This window comes from Naumovozyma dairenensis, chromosome 3 (assembly GCF_000227115.2).
Source record: "Naumovozyma dairenensis CBS 421 chromosome 3, complete genome".
Lineage (NCBI taxonomy): Eukaryota > Fungi > Ascomycota > Saccharomycetes > Saccharomycetales > Saccharomycetaceae > Naumovozyma > Naumovozyma dairenensis.
The window spans coordinates 319661-332797 of NC_016481.1; the positions used below are offsets into that span (position 1 = coordinate 319661).

The window sequence follows — 13137 nt, forward strand, 5'->3', positions numbered from 1 at the left end:
TCTTTGCAGTATATCTAATGTCTACGAGAATATAAACGGTAAAATATTAGCACATCAGAGCCTTTAAGTCTAATGTCTTAGTAGCTCCTTGTAATTGTTGAAAATAAATCCAACAATATAGTTTCTTTCTTTTATGTCGGAAATATCCTTCTCACCAGTAAGATCTCTAATTAATCCAGGAGCGAAAACTAACGCTAAATTATTCATATTCATTAAATTCCATTCGGAGAAATGTGTAATCAAATTAACATGTCTTGATAATAACTTCAATAAATCTAAATGCTGTTTTGGTAATGTCTTTAATATATTACCTAATACTTCCAAAACTTTCTCAAATAATTGTTGAGTTTCTATATGTTCTGCGTCAGATAAGGGTAATGTAGTCACCAATTGATTATCTCTTACTAATGCTATTAATGATTCATAAATTTCGAAAGTTAAAAGGGGATTATATAACTTTCGTAGATATCTCTTAAGAATACTTGTCACAACATGAATATCATACGTTGTCAAATCAAAGGAATGGAATGTACCATTTGCGAATTCATTTTCAATCTCTTCAATGACTAACTGAGATCCTGATTTTCTATATAACCCTTCTGTTTTCAAATTTTCTTCAGTACTTTCTATTTCAGCCAAACAAGTAGTGATTACAAATGGGAATTGCTTTTGTTCGTATTGACATCTATCCACAAGAGTAGATCCGTACAGGGAAGATGGTGGTTCAGATTCTACAGTTGATTGATTTGATTTCCCACGTGTGTCTGAATTTAACGGTATCAAATTCATATCACTAATTTCGTTGGCATTTCTTAAGAATGGTGGTGAAATTTCAATATGACCATTACCAGAATTGTTATCATTGTTATAAGATAATGTTGTAGTAGGACCCATATTAATATTAAATAGTTGATTTGATGAAGCTGAGCTAGGAATTTGTTGTTTGGATGATTGATTTGATGGAGTCGATGCAGAAGATGAGGATGAAGAGAAAAATTTCCAAAATCTAGGTTTTGATACTGGTTTTACAACGTTCACTGTTGCTACTTGTTTTGAAGGTGATCCCAAATCAGATAACGATTCTGTAGTTTTTAATTTCATTGAAGGTCTATCAAGGGATTCTGTTGACCCCAATTCATTTTTCTCTTTTCTTAATGATTCTATTGTCTCAGCCAAATCATTCTTGGTTGCTTGCATGGAATCAATTTCAGTTATTAATTTTTGTTTCTTTAATTCTAATTCTTTTATATCTAATTTCAGTTTTCTTAATAAAAATTCAGAACCTGTTATAAGATCGTCGATCTCTGTGGGAACGATCGAAGTAGCGACTTCTTGTTCCAGATTATCTTCACGTGTCATATTTATATCTCCAACGATGTCATTCACGTCATAATTTGGAGATAGTGATATTAATTTTGATTTTGAAATATCGTCATTATTATTTCCTAATGATATTGGTAAATTTTGTGGATTTCTTTGATTTTGTAATTGCCAACTTAATGTTTTTCTATGAGTCAATAAAGCAGATGATTGATCATCTAATTTTCTAAATGTCGGGGCATCATTATCCAAGGGTGGTGTTGTATATACAGAGACTGCACCTGGATTATTTTTAAGATTACCCATTGGAGAAAAGTGTATTGGAGTTGGTGTAGTGCCACTTTTTGTTCTCTTATGGCTTAGACTTCTATTGCTCGTGGTAGAATAACTGTATGTAGACTCGGGTGGGATATCATCGTTTACTTCCAATATAGATTGCTTTTGTATTGAAGAGTATGTTGATGTATCACTATAACCTCTTGAAGTTTTACGTCTGGGTGTAGAATTTGAGTTATTATTGGTATTAGATCTTGAATTGATACCCCAACCCGTATGTGTTTCAGAAGATACCATTGAGTTTCCTTTGTTAGATACTTGTGGAAAGGAGGAATTGGTACTTTGAGAGTGATGTAAACTGAAGGGACCAGGAGAAGAATGCTTGCTGGTACTAGTTTTTGATTTTAAATTTTGAACAAGACTTTTCGATTTAAGCGAAAGTGATCTACCCAGGGAAGATTTATGATGATATTCTTTATTATTACGAGTGCTTTGAGATTGTTGTGATGTTATGCCATTGCCTTTTGTTGATGATGAAATTTGTTGATCTGTGATCTTTGATTTATCTAATGAATATGAGTCATTTGAAACTCTCTCGATATTTGAAGGTATTGAAGCACGAGGTGATGGATTTAAGTTTAAAGCTAACCCTTTATTAGTTGGTAAAGGACTATTGTTAGGATTGGTTTTGGAGAATATTATAGGTGCATCTAGTGTGGAAGAGGAATGTAATTCTTTTGAATCTTTAAAGGATTTACTTGTTGGTAATGTTGATTCACTTACATTGAAATCAGTATCTTTCTCAGTAGTCGATTCATTATCACGATTCTCATTCTCACTTTCATCCTCATCTTCATTATCACTGAGGATCATACCTCGTCTATAAGATTTTGGAGATTTCAACAAACCGATTTCATTTGACTTATTTCTCAGAGGTGTCCTATTTAATGATTGCTTTTGATTATTGATTTCTTTATTATTCTTAGTATTGTCATTTAATTCTAAATGTACTGGTAGATTTATGTTATTATTATTTTCTATACTTCCTGTATCACCATCATCGATATATTCGTCATTCTCTAACGTTGAGTTCAATATATCATCAATGGATATGTTCCTTGCATGTTTGGAGGTTGTATAATTTGTATTCGTAGCGTTATTCTTTTCATTACTACTTTGAGGGTTCCTTTCATCGTCAATACTGCTAGCATCATCCTCTTCATTCTCTAAATATTGTGCCACTATACTTTCTGATGTTGATTTCAATAATGTAGATATATCGTTAGATTCTGGCAATGAGATAGTTTGATTTAAAGCTTGAGATTGTGATCGTGAGTTATCATTTCTCGAACGTGATGTTGAGTTATTTCTTGAATGTGATCTTGAATTAGGAGTTCTACTTGGTGAAATGGGTCTGTTTGAAGCTCTTTCTGGAATAGCAAATGCAGATAAAGTAATTGGTGTTTGTGTTTGTGTTTGTGTTTGTGTTTGTTGTTGCGTGGAAAGTAATTTTGTATCTTTTGAAGAGGACTTAGCACTATTATTATTTTCAACTTGAGGAATATTTGGTAAACTTTTCCTTTCTAATCTTTTTGATTCTTCATATTTTTTCCTTTTTGCTAATAATTTTTCATGACAATTTAAACAGAAAAGACCTCTTTTAGTCTTTGCATATCTTAAATCCGTAATATTTTCACCACATTTGCAACATTTAAAACAATCAGAACAATAAGCTTCATTAGAGGATGATAAGATGATAGCCAAATCATCAATTTTTTTCCCACAATTTTTACAAGAATCAGAACAATCAAAACAAATTAAAGCACCTGTACCGAGTACTAAGAAATCAGAATCACAACTTAATAGTTTATCACATTTATAGCATGAAAAGCAATGTGTATGCCATTTATCATCACCTAATTCATAAGCATGACCAGTAGTAATAGAGTCTTTGCATCGTACACATGTGGGTAGTAACGGTGATGGTTTGGAAGGAAGATTAGGTTCTGTTTCATTCATTGTCACAGGAAAGAAAGAAGAAGATTACCACTGAATGATTGGTATACTAAGTAGATGAGTTAGTTAGTTGTTTAGCTGTTTAGCTTCAATACCTTGCTTATTGTAATAGCGTATGTAGACGTGTTCCTTGTATGTACGTGTGTATGTGTATGTATTTACGTCTGAATCTTGTTTGCTTGTTCGCTTACTGTTCAAGGTGACAAAACTAAAAATAACCTTTATTTATTTTTTCTCACTCTAACTCCAGCTGTTACAAATTTCAATTGTTCCACTGTTCGAAGCTTCGAGGTTCTTTTCTTTCTTTCTTTCTTTCTTTCTTTAACGTTTAATAAGGTTGCCATTGCCATCGACGGGTAGATAGGAACCTTTTGTGCAGGCCATTCTCTGGGTAACCCTGTTTCTGTTTCCGCCTCGACCGCTCAGTTTGCTTCCCATCGCTCGCTCGAGACAAATTTTCGCTTCTTGAGTTGCCTCCTTGGGTAATCAAATTAAAAAAAACATGGGCGCGTCACATATTCATGTTCATATTCTTATTATTGTTGTTACTAATAGTTGTGACGCGCGCAAAAGTGTGACACGGCCGCTTTTTGCCGCGCCGTCAAGAAAAATAAACAAAAAAAACAAAAAAAACAAAAAAAAATAACTGAACCAAAAAGGGTTTCTCTTCTCTTCTCTTCTCTTCTCTTCTCGAGAAAGGGTGCGTTAACGTCTACTATATATGCGCTTTCTTTATATATATGACACAACGTATATAAAAAGAATCATGATTTAAGCTGAGCATAATTGTTCAACATAAACTGGAAATTCATTCATTCAATCCAGATAGTGTATACGTACATACATACATACATTCACAATATAATATGAGACAAAAATTACTATTCTTTGGTGATTCTATCACAGAATTTGCATATCAACCAGATCAGTTCACCACTGGATCAGCTCTCAATGCGATATACTCTAGAAAATTAGATATAATACATCGCGGTTATGCCGGTTATAATTCACGTTGGGGGCTTAAGATCCTTCCCAAGATCTTAGAACAAGACGGTGAGGGAGTTGTATTGAGTACGTTGTTTTTCGGTGCTAATGATTCTTGTATAGCTGGACCTCAACGTGTGCCCATTGATGAATTTAAAGAAAATACGTTGGCAATGTTGAAATTGTTTCAAGAAAAAAATATAAAAGTTGTGGTTGTGGGTCCAGCATTATTGGATAGACCTAGATGGGAATCGAATAGACCAGAGGAAACGAAAATGGGGTATCTTCGTACTGAGGAGGAATTTCAAAAATATGGTCAAGTCTTAAAGGCATGTGCACATTTGACTAACAGTGCGTTTGTGGATCTTAATAAAGCATTTATTGAGAAAGGGGGTGATGATTGGAGGGAGTTATTAACTGACGGGTTACATTTTTCAGGTAAAGGTTATGAAATATTCTTTGATGAATTAATGCAAGTTATTAAGGATAAGTTCCCTCAATATTCACCTGAAAACTTACCAAGCGATTATCCATATTGGAAAGATGTCAAGGCTGATATGTCCAATTTATAGATTTGTATGTGTGTACGTATATATATATATATATATATATTTATTGCATAAGGTAGCATCCGGTTATCAAAGCTTTCATTCAATCAATGTTTGTTCTTACAGGCGCTAAAATTCTCGAGCTTCCTCACTTAGCGTAAATATCAAATCTGAAACTTTTTTAAGGTACATCTCTGGTTTAAAGCTAGTTGATTAGGTTAAACTTGGACAACATTTGTTAAGGGCTTGTAGAGCATTAAGGCCTATTGACCAAAATATTTAGGTTTTAGTTATGTCATTACCTGGTAGTAGTAGTAGTAGTAGTAGCAGTAGTAGTAGTGATGGTAACAACAGCAATATACCAAACGCTACTCCCATAAAGGCCACTCCAACTGCTGAAACAATAACGCCGCCAATCAACAATGAATTCTCATTCAATATAAAATCATTAATAAGCAATGCCATGGAAAACAATCCAATATTCGCCGCTGGTGGTGGATTAATGATCCTTGGGTCCGGTTTAGCCCTAGCACGTTCCAGCGCAATCAAATTAAGTCGATTACTATACAAACAAATGATAATTGATTTAGAAATTCCATCAAAGGATAAATCATACTCATGGATCTTAACATGGATCTCTAAACAACCAAAGAGAGTCTCTAGACATCTCTCTGTAAGGACATCATATGTACAACATGATAATGGATCAATTAATACCAAATTTTCTATGGTGCCTGGTCCGGGGAATCATTGGATTAGATATAAAGGTGCTTTCATAATGATCAAGAGAGAAAGATCGGGGAAAATGGTGGATTTAATTAATAGTGCACCATATGAAACTGTAACGTTGGTTACTTTGTATCGTGATCGTGGGTTGTTTAAGGATATCTTGGATGAAGCTAAACAAATCGCCATGAAGGATACAGAAGGTAAGACTGTCATTTATACTTCGTTTGGTCCTGAATGGAGAAGATTTGGACAACCTAAGGGTAAAAGAACATTGGCTTCAGTCGTTTTAGATAAAGGTATAAAGGAAAATATAGTAAAAGATGTGGAAGAATTTAGAAATAATGGGAAATGGTATTCGGATAGAGGAATACCGTATAGAAGAGGTTACTTATTGTATGGACCACCAGGTTCAGGGAAAACAAGTTTTATACAAGCTTTAGCTGGTGAATTAGACTATAACATTTGTATTTTGAACTTATCTGAGAATAATTTAACAGATGATAGATTAAACCATTTAATGAATAACATGCCTGAGAGAAGTATACTACTACTAGAAGACATTGATGCTGCATTCGATAAGAGGTCCCAAACGATAGAGGGAGGGTATCAATCACATGTTACATTTAGTGGATTACTAAACGCATTAGATGGTGTTACTTCCTCGGAGGAAACCATCACGTTCATGACTACGAACCACAGGGAGAAGTTAGATCCCGCAATCTTAAGGCCTGGTCGGATTGACTATCAAGTCCTTGTGGGAGACGCCACATTATATCAAATCAAACATATGTTCTTGAAGTTTTATCCAGGTGAAACAAAGCTATGTGAAAGATTTGTTCAAAGTGTTTCCAAAGAGTTCCCATCAATAGCCGCCAACGAGACCGGGGAGGTCAACCCTAATGCCCGGACACCAGGGCTCAGCACGGCCCTACTTCAGGGTTTGTTTGTGGTCCATAAAGATAAACCTCGAGACGCAATTGCCGCGGTGCCAGCCCTTCGTGAGAAAATTGCAGTTGTAAATTGAAATAGCAGCAAAAAGGGAAAGGGACAACCATTTATTAAGGTATTAGACTATAAAAAACTAATCCAGTACGTACATAGGTATATTTTATCACCAAAGACTATATTATAGGACTATATTATATGATTATCTTGTCATCACTTGATTGTATATATACCCAACATTATCCGAGATGTTAAGGACTCAATTACCTGGAATAAGATCCAGTACGTATAGGACATTTTCTATCCTTTCGACTCTAAAACAAAATGCATCATCATCATCGCCAGCAAAGCCAAAAAGCAACAAGCAACCCAGTTTGACTCAGATAGATCAGTTCGAGAATTTATCAGATGCACAAATTGCATACTTAGACAGAGTCATAAGAGTGGATCAAGCAGGTGAATTAGGTGCTAACTATATCTATCAAGGTCAACAATTCATCTTATCTGAAAAATATCCACATCTTAGACCAATTTTAAGACACATGTGGTTACAAGAAGTTCATCATCATAATACCTTCAACGAATTACAAATACGTAAAAGAGTAAGACCTTCTTTATTGACACCATTATGGAAAGTGGGGGCTATCGCAATGGGTGCTGGTACTGCATTAATTTCACCAAGAGCTGCAATGGCTTGTACTGAAGCAGTGGAAACTGTCATTGGACGTCATTATAACGAACAATTACGATGTTTAACTAATCAATTCCAATTGGCAAAAGTAAATGAAAAGGGAGAAACTGGGATGAGCCCAGAGGTTAAAGATATCGTTGAGAAGATTAGACAATTTAGAGACGATGAATTAGAACATCTAGATACTGCTATTGAAAATGACTCTAAATTGGCTGTGCCATATAAGGTTATTACTGAAGGTGTTAAAACTGTTTGTAGAATTGCAGTCTGGACTGCTGAAAGAATTTGAAAATGGTCTTCCTTCTTTTCTATTATATATATTTTTATTATAATACCTACCTAGATGAAACACAAAGTACATAGTTATGATAACGACTTCTATCCAATAACAATATCAATCAATCATGAATAATAATTAAACACTATTTGTCTAATATCAAGTCACTCCTAATGCACTTTAGGGTTTATTCTGCATCAGATTTTAGTGTCGCCATTTTTGATTTCTCGCTCTTAAAACCGCCTCGTAGATCCTAAATCTATTTTAACAATCAGTATAAGAACGCAGGAATATAACACCAAATCCTTAAGATAACAAAGACAAAAAAGTTGAATTCAACTCATCGTTTATAATACCTTACGGCCACTCACTGATATTCCTTGTGGTACATCCTTTTATATATTTTCTATCGAATTTTTTTTCAGCTTCAACTATCAGAAATAAAAGTTACAAAAGTTAAAGTAAAAAGAAAAAAGGAAATCCTAATTAAAAGATAACAAGGATACATGACTTTCTTACGTCCTGATGAAGATTCAACTAAAAAGGAATCCAGTAACATAGATAGCCTGAATTCAAGTTTTGAATCGGTCAATATGGACCAATCTTCAACAAATTCAGATAAACCCGATCTCCCCTCAAAAACTAACGATGATGAGACAAACAAATCGAATCCAAATAGTACGGGACAGGGACCAACATGTGACACTCCAAGGGTGACAACTCAAGATATAGATCCTGGTAATACATTATTATATCCAGATCTTGGTACCGCAAACTTCCCAATGAAAACTTCCAATAGAATCATCGACGATATCCTTTGTGACTTATCATTTATTAATGGTCCTAATTTGTCATTCAAAAACGGGATATTACAAGAATCTATGATAATGTATTCCAAGGAACGTATCAATAATCAGGCTTACCTTTTTGGTTCAATGGTAGATCAAGTTGCATTACAAACTAAGTATGAATATAATTCGCTTACTTGTCCAGCAAATAATAAGCTAGAAGTACAGTTTGGAATATTAATGAATTTACCATCTAATATTACAAATGTCGATGAAATCATCTCTAAAGTCCCCATATATCATTTGAAAATTACTGTTAAGACTCGTCAATTGTTAGAAGTTTCCAAAAAACAAGCCGGGATAACTCAATATCATTTGTTAGATTTTGAAGATCTTCATCATTTCGATAAAAGAGACCTAATGACATTTGACCCTGATAATCCAGACCTATTAGATTATGCTATTTATGTCTCTAGTGATACCAACAGATTAATCTTGATTGAAATCTTCTCCACTGAATTTGACTCTAGGGAAGAACGTGAAAGTTTCCAAACAGCAACTATTAAGAGTCGCTACCAAGAAGCATGTAAAAAGTTTGATACATTAGACCCCGAGGCCGTTCCTACTGGAATTGATTGTTTAAATACCGTTTTGAAACTGCTGAAACAACCTTTGACTAGGAAAAACAATAATGATAAAATAAGAACAGTTAGTTCTAACAATCCTATTTTACATTCACATTTTAATCCGGAATGGTTACTTGAAAAATATAATTTCACAAAACATTATGCCACTGATGAGACCACAGGACAGGAAGTACTTGAGTATGAACCACCAGATTTAATAAGCTACGTCCAAGGTTATAAAGTAAGATCGCTTCGAGAAAAATATATTCGAAGATGTTTGCAACTTATCTTTTGGGGGAAATGTTTAGTTCAATTAAGAGTAGATCAATCTGATCCAGCGCTGAGAGGTTCTAAATCATATCGTGCTTTCAATTTATTAAATACCACAACTTCTACAAATCCCTTATATCAGTTATTGAATGATTCTAAGTCAAATTTTCTAGCCAGTACACGGAACGACTCTGATTCAATGGCATTGGATCAAAACTTCCATTTCATTAATCTTTCTACTTCATCATACTACACAGATCGCGATATTATTAAAAATTATGAAAGATTAATCGCGTTAGATCCGCCAAATATCGGAACATATTTTGATGCATTAAGTTACATCGCCAACCGGAAGGGATCATATCAATTAATTGCATATTGTGGTAAACAAGATGTTGTCGGTCAGGAAAATATCAATATGGCATTGAAATGTTTTAATATTGATCCTAATGTAGTTAACCTGGAATCCATCGATGATAGTCTTTTGTTATCCATTTATAAAAATGAATCTGTTAAAGAGGGAGCAGATTTTGTTAACTTGAAAAATGCAATGAGATTGTTTGCCAAAATTAGAAACTCTCCACAATTGAAATTTTACGTTGATCATGAACCGTATCGAAATGTAAATCAAGCCTATGAGACTTTGGAAATTGATTCATCCGTTGATGATGATATTATCCAGACCGCATATAGTATCAAGACAGTCGATGCTCCAGGATTGAAAATAGATTGCGACAGAGCATTGTATACTATTGCCATTCAGAGGAGAAGCATGATATTATTCAATTTTCTACTAGAAAATTGTTCCGAATTCCAAGCTTACTATAATATAGGCAGATATGATTACCGTCAAGCTTTGGGAATATTGCAAGTCAATGAAAATGCAAACGATGAAGTAATCTTGAAGAACTTCCAAACAAAATGGTTTAACGAACAAATACATGAAGCTGATCAATTTTTAAATTATAAGTGCGCGTTAATGAAATTGGGATTAGAAAGGAACTCTAAATTGATTAATAATTTCCTTATGAATGGGGTCATTGATCCATCATGTTTGCCCGTGGAAAACTGGCCAACTGGTATAAATAACATAGGTAATACATGTTATCTGAATTCTTTGTTACAATATTATTTTTCAATATCACCGTTGAGAGAATATGTTCTTGGTTATTCTAAGACGTATGAAGATTTTTATGATGCAAAACGAAATGCTAAAACAATCAGAAGAATTGGAGGAAGAGAAGTTGGTGATAATGAAGTGGAAAGATCTATCCAATTCATTTATCAATTAAGGGATTTGTTCTATGCAATGATTTATACAAATAAAAGATGTGTTACACCTAGGAGAGAATTAGCCTACCTCGCATTTGCCCCAAGCAATGTGGAAGTTGAATTTGAAAACGGCGTTACAGATGCTAAAGAAGATGTTAGCCACTACAATGATGATAAGACAAGTGACACCTTAATAAAAATAGGTGAAGGTGATGAAGATTTAGGGGAAGCTGAACGAACCGAGGCATCGCCTACAGAAGATATTTACATGACTGACGATGATATGCTTGGCGCTGCAAAAGCAACTGATGGAATCAATAAGGAGGATGAAAGTACAGAAAATGGGATCGATATTTTACCATCTACAAAAGTTGCCAAAATAAGCTCAGATCAATTAGAAAACGCATTAGAAATGGGTAGACAACAAGATGTAACAGAATGTATTGGTAACGTTCTTTACCAATTGGAAAGTGGTTCGGAACCTCTTCAAATTAATCCAGAAGATAATGAACAAGATGATTTGGTAAAGCAATTATTTTATGGGGAAATAAAACAAGATATTATCCCACTATCTGGTGTTGGTGAAACTCGTCCAAAACTGGAAAGATTTTTATCTCTGTTAGTTAATGTAGGTGATCATCCAAGAGATATTTATGATGCATTGGATATGTATTTTAAAGATGAGTTCCTTACAATGGATGAGTATGGAGAAGTGAAAAGGACAGTTGCCATCACTAAATTCCCAACAATTTTACAAGTACAAATCCAAAGAGTATACTATGATCGAGAGAGATTCATGCCATTTAAATCTATTGAACCTTTACCTTTCAGTGCCAAAATATACATGGACAGGTATGTAGATACGGCTGATCCAGAAATATTGGAAACAAGAGAGAGAACTGCGAAAATGAAAGCAGAACTTGTTCAATTAAAGAAAAGGCAGCAGGAATTATTGAGTAGAAACGAAGTAGGGCTTTCACGGAAAGAAGCATATTCTGAGACGGTGAATTTCTTACAGTCTAACGCATTACAATTACAAGGTATCGTGTTTGAAGGGCAAGATGAATTAAGTACAATCCTGAAAAAAGCTGGAACTGATATCGATGACGAATTGTCAACGATATATAATCAAATTACCCAATTGGAAGAAACAATTAGCCATCAATTTGAGCAGTTCAAGAAAGTGGGTTATTCACTATTTGCAGTTTTTATCCATCGAGGTGAAGCAAGTTACGGGCATTATTGGGTATATATCAAAGATTATAACCAAAATGGTATATGGAGGAAGTACAATGACGAGACTGTTAGCGAAGTCCCTGATGAAGAAGTGTTCAACTTCACAGAGGGCAATACAGCTACACCATATTTTCTCGTCTATGTAAAAGAAGGCAGTGAGAAAGACATTGAACCCCTGAAGAGGATTATTGAGGAGTCTTAGGAAAAGTTGGCTTCAGCATCCATAGTCTATGTAAATATTGTCTAAACCTCATGTTAATTAGAACGTAGCTTTTGCGCATTCACAATTCGGTATTAAAGTACCTTCTATTTACATAGTGCATAGAAAGTCCAAGATATATTTGCTGGAACGATACTTGTAGTGAGTGTCACTATTAATATCCTACGAGAAGTGTTTAGATATCAAGTTTGGTGCAATGTCCTCTGATATGACGCGAAATGATTACCGAACCTGGTAAATGCTGGAATGATCTTCTTGCTAGATGGTACTATTGATATCCTACGATGAAAGTTTAGATACCAAGCTCGGTATAATGTCTTCTAATATGACACAAAAAGATTATCAAATATGGTAAAGGCGCAAAGAACCACAGATACCGACGTGACCCGACTAACATCGAGTTGACATGTCTGCCAACAAATATATTCTCGTGTTTCCTATCCTGCCATCAGAAAGGTATAAATAGACCAATAACTCGAAGGTTCAATTCCTGATTTTCCTGTGTTATATTTTTTATATTTTATATTTATTATACTTTATATTTTTATTTACTTTCAAGAAGAACGAACTCTATTACTTATATTATCAGAGATTATTAACCATAATTAAATAAACTCATATAAAGCTTATTTACATTCAAGATGGAATGTTACAATACGAATAACACAGGTTCTCAAAGACTGTATGCTTCCGAGCGGTTTTTGCAATTATTGAGAGAAGCAATAAGTAATTAGTATTAGATAAGTGTTCCCTAGATGGGGGGAACAACGAGAAGAATATTTAACTTTTATATATTAGTGGTGGTCAGCTATTGCGGTTGGAACTCCCGTAATAGACTTTTGAAATTCGAGAAAAATAGCCACCATCCTCAGAAATGTTTGTAGTGAAGTGAACTTTGAAGATTTCGACTTTACTACCCGTCGGCGAGGTCACGGATAC

The 13137-nt window shown here is 34.4% G+C and overlaps 5 protein-coding genes across 5 annotated transcripts; 4 read left to right on the forward strand and 1 right to left on the reverse strand.

Moving 5' to 3' along the window:
- Positions 1-69: 69 nt before the first annotated feature.
- Positions 70-3615, reverse strand: RGA1 (GTPase-activating protein RGA1; the record flags this gene model as incomplete). The annotated part of the gene is made up of 1 exon (XM_003669007.1): positions 70-3615. The coding sequence occupies one exon, from the start codon at positions 3613-3615 to the stop codon at positions 70-72; it is 3546 nt and encodes a 1181-aa protein (XP_003669055.1).
- Positions 3616-4478: 863 nt separating this feature from the next.
- IAH1 (isoamyl acetate-hydrolyzing esterase) lies at positions 4479-5168 on the forward strand (the record flags this gene model as incomplete). Its single annotated transcript, XM_003669008.1, has 1 exon — positions 4479-5168. The coding sequence occupies one exon, from the start codon at positions 4479-4481 to the stop codon at positions 5166-5168; it is 690 nt and encodes a 229-aa protein (XP_003669056.1).
- A 268-nt stretch (positions 5169-5436) lies between these two features.
- Positions 5437-6897, forward strand: BCS1 (bifunctional AAA family ATPase chaperone/translocase BCS1; the record flags this gene model as incomplete). The annotated part of the gene is made up of 1 exon (XM_003669009.1): positions 5437-6897. One exon carries the CDS (start codon positions 5437-5439, stop codon positions 6895-6897), a length of 1461 nt encoding a protein of 486 aa, XP_003669057.1.
- Positions 6898-7066: 169 nt separating this feature from the next.
- Positions 7067-7798, forward strand: CAT5 (putative monooxygenase CAT5; the record flags this gene model as incomplete). The annotated part of the gene is made up of 1 exon (XM_003669010.1): positions 7067-7798. One exon carries the CDS (start codon positions 7067-7069, stop codon positions 7796-7798), a length of 732 nt encoding a protein of 243 aa, XP_003669058.1.
- Positions 7799-8292: 494 nt separating this feature from the next.
- On the forward strand, positions 8293-12180 carry UBP2 (ubiquitin-specific protease UBP2; the record flags this gene model as incomplete). The annotated part of the gene is made up of 1 exon (XM_003669011.1): positions 8293-12180. One exon carries the CDS (start codon positions 8293-8295, stop codon positions 12178-12180), a length of 3888 nt encoding a protein of 1295 aa, XP_003669059.1.
- Positions 12181-13137: the final 957 nt, after the last annotated feature.